This window comes from Asparagus officinalis, chromosome 8 (assembly GCF_001876935.1).
Source record: "Asparagus officinalis chromosome 8, Aspof.V1, whole genome shotgun sequence".
Classification (NCBI taxonomy): Eukaryota; Viridiplantae; Streptophyta; class Magnoliopsida; order Asparagales; family Asparagaceae; genus Asparagus; species Asparagus officinalis.
This window is the reverse complement of record NC_033801.1, coordinates 129,008,309-129,014,789: the sequence shown is the minus strand read 5'-3', so window position 1 is coordinate 129,014,789 and position 6,481 is coordinate 129,008,309. Positions and strand designations below refer to the sequence as shown.

Genomic DNA, 6,481 nt, shown 5'->3' with positions numbered 1-6,481 from the left:
CAAAAACCCACTTTATAGATGGTTTCCAGATAATTTAAAAATAAAAGGAGGTTTCTATATACTCACCCTATTTTTATAGTAATTTCTAGAAAATAAGCTCATTCTTTTTTTTTTTCCCTAAAAGAGGCACCATTTTAAGTGCCTCTGTAATAAAAGCGTTTTGTTGTTAAGACTTGAGAACTACTTAAAGATTGGTTTCCGTGGATCACTACTCACTGTATTAATCTCATAATTGGAGGTTCATACATATGTTGTAATTACTTGCGTGGTTGGTCATGTAATTAAGTACTAGTTGGATCGTTGGTTATTTCCAGCGCTTATTTTCATTTATTTTTAAATAATATAATTTACTCAATATATCATGAGGTAATATTTTCAAAAAAAAAATGTCAAACAAAATATAATAACACAATACTAGTTGATTGATAGATCACAAATCTCATTTTCACAAGTGCTCATGATATTACGCATAAGAATAAATCCGTTATATTAATGAACAATGGTCTTTTATACGACGCCAACGACAATCATTATTAGCAGAAAACATTAGGAACAATTAATAATGTAATTAGTATTTAATTATATGATCAGTCATCGAAATATAAATATGAACATCCAATTATGAGATGACGACATCAATATTGTTGACTAGCCTAGCTTATCTCCGCCAAATAAATTCTGCAGACGACAACTATAAAAACTAGTTCAAAATTTTCTTTTTTAAAGAACATATCCGCAATTCTTTATGGGATGAGATTCATATTTAAGGCACCGACCCCTAGAATCCAACTGATAAAAACACAAGGGAAATGTGTTGCCAGAGAGAGAGAGATGAGGTTTGAATAAAAGAAAGGAAAAATTCCTTAAGGACCCAAAATATGGGACCAATAGAGGGGACAAGTGAGGTGTCCCCTTCCTATTGGATAATGAGTTGTCATTAATGATGGCCAACTCATTATCCAATAGGAGGGGAACACCTCACTTGTCCCCTCTATTGGTCCCATATTTTGGGTCCCTGTAGCAAAGCTCAAAAGAAAGAGGTTCACCTCCAACTAGGACGCATTAAAGACTTGGACGTTAACTCTCAAATCAAAACTACTTCCCGCTTTTAAAAAGAGTGAATTAAAAGGCAACTATAAGTAATCCAAAAAAATTGTCCAGGATTAGTTACAATCCGCTACTTTGAGATATGTTGTTAGAGCAAGTGCAGCAATCTCCTAGTAGGAAGCTCTTGTTGGAGTGCTCTCAAACATGGGGCCTACTTAGGAGCTTCATACTAGGAAAAATATTCCAATAAACTCCTAACTAGGAGCATAAATATTATTTGAAAAATCTATTCTTCTACCTCTAACATTTTATAAATATTTTTTAAAATAACAAATCTAATAAAAAATATTTTTTAGTGGGCCCCCACCCCTTAGGAGCTCCCAAGTGCTCCACAAATTTGTGGAGCTCTTAGGAGCTCCGTGGTGGGCCCCACCGCCAACTAGGACTTGAGAGCTTCCTTGGGAGCTTGTTGGAAGGTCTTGAGAGCTTTTTCTTGCCACATAGGACTTAGGAGCATTCTTAGGAGGCTGCTGCACTTGCTCTTATTACACCTGTGATCTTAGAGTCTATGTATTTATAAGAATAACCATGAGGTCACTTATTGTAATTACACGAATACCCTGTGAGTTGTTTGTTTGTTGTTCCGGGCTGCAAGGTCATCCGTGTAATTATAATTATAATCACTTTGTCACCCGTGTAGATACACAAACTCCTGAATCACCGGCGAAGTTAATGTTTGGGTAAGACACAAAGAAAACAAGAAACAAATACTTGCAAGTTCCTGCCACCTGAAGATTTACAGGCATTTGCAACTTGCTTTCTTAGAATCCGATATACTCGAAAATGGCCACGAGTTTGTCATTAGAAAACAGTAACCAAAGCCGAAAAAGAAAATGGATCGATCCAGAAGAGACAATTGAAGGCCGGATTAGTGCGAGTCTACAAAAATAAGACTTAAAATAGGAGGTAATTTAATAAAGAGAGAGAAGAAGAAAAAAAAAAACTTGCCATTTTTTTATGCTCCATCGCCGGCCGCCAACTCGCCCTTTGAATAGCGGTAGCAGATTTCTCCAGTCAATTCGGCCTATGGCCCATCAAGAGTCTGGGCCGAGCAATAAACAAGTTGATAAAAGAAAGCATTGAGCTTGTAGTAAGAATGTGCGCTATAGGGCCGAAGTCTTGGCTGGGCCCAAAGGCTTGCCCCCATAAATTTCATCAACCGCGCTACTGACTACATAGTACATACGGTTTTTCCGATCTAGGCCCTGATAAGTAATTGAAATTGATATTAGATCCCCTGTTCTTATAAGTTGTTGCCAAATTAACGTACTCCCTTAAAAGTAAGTACAGTACTATGGACTTCTCAGGATTATGCATGCCCCCTTCATCTGAGTACAAATCCAATTTTCAAAAGTGCAATAAGGGCCTGTTTGGGTGATTTCCTAAACTCAAAGAAAAGAAAAAATAGAATAAGGAAACCATCAAAAGTTAATTTTCATCTATTTCCTTAAAAAATAATCATGAAATGAGTTTACTTAAAAATAAATTACATCATCCAATAATATGGTGATAACTCATCTCATCACATATCTTTTCTTAGTTTTAAGAAGTGAACCAAACACAAGAAAAAAATCTATTGTCAAAAATATGTTTTTTATAATTGGTTTCTTTGTTTTTTTTAGCCAACCAAACAGCCCCTAAGCATCCTCACGAGAAGAGAAAGTTTGGCTTCCCCACGAGAAGAACCTTCCAAATTTAGGCCGATTATTTCGGGCTTCTGCCAAATCACCCACGGCCAAATTTGAGCAACAAAGCTAGGTAGATATAGGGAGTAAAAATCCTCCTCTTTTTTTTACGGGAATAAACACAAGATTTTAAAGGTCATGTTGAAACCTCCCACCTCCCAACTATCCGAGTCATCGCGGTTACCAGTATCATAAATAATATTTCATTTATCATCCAAGAAAGTGTGAAGAATATGACTGTGATGGCCCTTCAATAAGAAAAGTGGACAAGAGGAAACCCCATCACAAGTAGCAATGAATATAAAATCTTAGAATGGAAAATGATCACATGAGCATATCAGACCAACAAATCACATTAAATAGACAACTCCGAAGCGCTACTCCTAATGATGGCTCATATAATATCTTAACAATGGCTCTTGATGGCGATAAACGTACACACACACAAAAAAAAAGGTGCAATTCCAAATGTAATATCGTGAGATAGCAATATTTTCCTCATTGCTATGAGCACTACCACATTCCCATCAAAGATAATAAGATGTGACTCGATGAAGTCCTGAACACTAACGTAAAAATTAGACAGAAAAAACCCAAGTGCTCTAATTCTACAACTTTTGCCGACCAATATTAAACAAACTGCAAATAAATAAATAAATAAAGATGAGCAATTGCATAATCAAGAAAATGAAAGTATCTACTAAAGTAGGAAGGGTGATCCTCAGTAATTCAGTTTCTACCTTTTTTTTGCCCCCTCCTTTTCCCCCAGAAAATAGCTACAACTACTAGGATACACAGTATCCACACTCCAATCAACCAAACTAATTACTTAAATGCATGATAGTGAAAATAATTATGAAAACCACAACCAGTAAGTACCATCAAACAACAAAAACAAACACACAAAAACTTCAAAAAAATGTATCCACTCGAGACTAAAATGTCAACATGAAATATGCGGCTGCATCTAACAGTTGTAGATACCAACAGGAAATAAAGCACATGCCCAAACAACAAAATTCTATACTGCATGTAGACAAGAGAAATAAATTCAAATCTAATATCTTGCAATCAATAAGTCTTCTGCATGATCGGTAAGCATGCACGTGCTTTAACTGCATAAAAGAAGGATACTCCAAAGAGCAAAGATTCAATCAGAATATTCCATAGAATGGGGTGATCTATACCATCCATGTTTAGAGGGATAGTTTGGGAATTATAGTTATTCTACCTATCGTGTAAACCATCCCACTGCTCTAGAAACCAAAATCACAGCATATAATAAATCTAACACCTGAGCTCTGCATAAAAGAAGGATACTCCAAAGAGTAAAGATTCAATCAGAGTTTAGAGGGATAGTTTGGGAATTATAGTTATTCTATCTATCGTGTAAACCATCCCACTGCTCTAGAAACCAAAATCACAGCATTTAATAAATCATATAATAAATCTATACCATCCATGTTTAGAGGGATAGTTTGGGAATTATAGTTATTCTATCTATCGTGTAAACCATCCCACTGCTCTAGAAACCAAAATCACAGCATATAATAAATCTAACACCTGAGCTCCGCATAAAAGAAGGATACTCCAAAGAGTAAAGATTCAATCAGAGTTTAGAGGGATAGTTTGGGAATTATAGTTATTCTATCTATCGTGTAAACCATCCCACTGCTCTAGAAACCAAAATCACAGCATATAATAAATCTAACACCTGAGCTCAAGTCACGTGACCAAAGAACTGGCCTATAAATAAGAGCAAAGTTGAAAGAAAGGCCACCCAAGGGCTTAACTGCCTTAGCTTAGCAGCACCAGGTACTAAAGTGATATGGAGAAAATAAAAGAAGAAACCAGAAAGGGGCCATGGACAGAGCAAGAAGACATGCAACTGGTATGCTATGTGCAATTGTTTGGAGAACGCCGTTGGGATTTCATAGCAAAAGTATCAGGTTTGAGGGGGGGTTTTGGAGCTAGACTAGCCAGCTTACAAAAAAAATATTAAAAAACTATAGGCTACCGCCATTAATTTGAAGGTGATGGGGGAAAAGGAAGGAGATTAAGCATTTAACACAGTCCATACTAACATTGTTTGTAGGTCTCAACAGAACTGGAAAGAGTTGCAGGTTACGATGGGTTAATTACCTGCATCCTGGCCTCAAACGTGGTCGCATGACTCCTCAAGAAGAGCTCCTTGTCCTTGAACTTCATGCTAGCTGGGGAAACAGGTCAGAATCTAGATCCTTCATAGATATTTTATATATGTATGTATGCATGTACATTGCCAAAAAAACATATAGAAAACAGTTGAATGAAGGAAAAGAAAACAATATTAAAAAAATATATAGAAACAATATTAAAATATATATAGATGCAAGAAAACATAGTCTAAGATTTAAGATTTTTAATCAGAAAGGTATCAACCATAGTAACCCGGTTGTTCCAGTTCACGGGATGGGTACGGGACTATGGTTACGCCACTCATTAGAAATTGCGTACAAGAGGGGGTATGCTCTTATATGGTAGCCAGGGAATGTGGTACGCTTTAGGTTCAGTTCTTAAATATAGTAAGTAGAGGTTTTGCGAGAGTCAAACTTAAGAGATTTGCTAGTTGATTTCAGTAATGGTAAAAGAACCTTAAGAATCATATTGCTATTAAGGTATGCATGCTTTATTTGCTTAACTTCTCATATTTTTTTGTTGTTTATTCTTTTAAAAGAGTTTTTTCCCTAAAATTTTAACTGGTTTGAATTCCAAATCGGATCGCTGGAGTTAGTGAATCAGGTCATGTTTCACATGAATCTAGGACGATTGAACCCGGGTCGCGGTTCCTATAGCGTCCCCCGTTCCCAACTTCTATGGTATCAACATAATACTGATATGAGAAACCTAAAGCATTACACAAAGAAATAAACCTATAGATGGGGAAATTTGTTCTGAAAAATGAGGGTAAGCACGTAACTTTTGAGTAAACTAGTTTTTCAAGGGTACATGTTCCAAAGAAACTCTTCTTTCTGTTTTACACATTTAGACAAGGATTACTTTGTAGATGGTCTCGTATAGCTCGAAAGTTGCCAGGTCGCACAGACAATGAGATCAAGAACTACTGGAGGACACATATGAGAAAAAAAGCTCAAGAGAGGAAAACAAACTCGTCTCCATCTCCGTCTTCATCATCTATAAGCCACATGTCTTCTCTCAATGAGCTTCAGTTGGAAGTTAATGCAGACAAGCAACGAAGCAGTTCTAGTCCTCTAAGAAAAGCAGGCTTCGGAGATAATGAAGAGGTTTTGAGAGGCTATTCCATGGATCAGATTTGGAACGAGATTGACAACGAAGGCAGCAATATACTCTTTCCTGCAATGCCTTCTCCTATGTGGGACTACTACAATCCTGATTCACTTTGGAAGATAGATGCTGAAGAGCCTAAGATTTCTCCTACTATTAGCTGTGGATTCCTGGTCTCTAACTACTGATTTGGTGGAGAGCCTTATGGTTATACTTAGAAGTCACCAAACGCCAATAAACATTGAGCAAACTAACTATAACTTCTAAGTAACATGGAGTTGTTCTTCTTTCTGACAAAAGTGTGTGTGAGATAGATCCTGTGCTGGTGGTGTCTATTTGTGTTCCTCCAATATGCTAGCGAAAATTGTCATTCTGAAGAGCCCTTTCAGCAAAAAATGAGGCTT

The 6,481-nt window shown here is 36.7% G+C and overlaps 1 protein-coding gene across 4 annotated transcripts; it reads left to right on the top strand.

The window, feature by feature from the left end:
* Positions 4,082 to 6,473, top strand: LOC109819886 (myb-related protein MYBAS2-like). Of its 4 annotated transcripts, none has more exons than XM_020385850.1 (3): positions 4,082 to 4,683; positions 4,888 to 5,017; positions 5,821 to 6,473. In XM_020385850.1, the coding sequence occupies exons 1-3, from the start codon at positions 4,656 to 4,658 to the stop codon at positions 6,263 to 6,265; spliced, it is 603 nt and encodes a 200-aa protein (XP_020241439.1). In that variant the 5' UTR covers positions 4,082 to 4,655; the 3' UTR covers positions 6,266 to 6,473. The 4 variants fall into 4 exon arrangements, with proteins under 4 accessions (XP_020241439.1, XP_020241437.1, XP_020241441.1 ...); XM_020385848.1 differs by having other exon boundaries at positions 4,082 to 4,741; XM_020385852.1 differs by having other exon boundaries at positions 4,084 to 4,683; positions 5,839 to 6,473.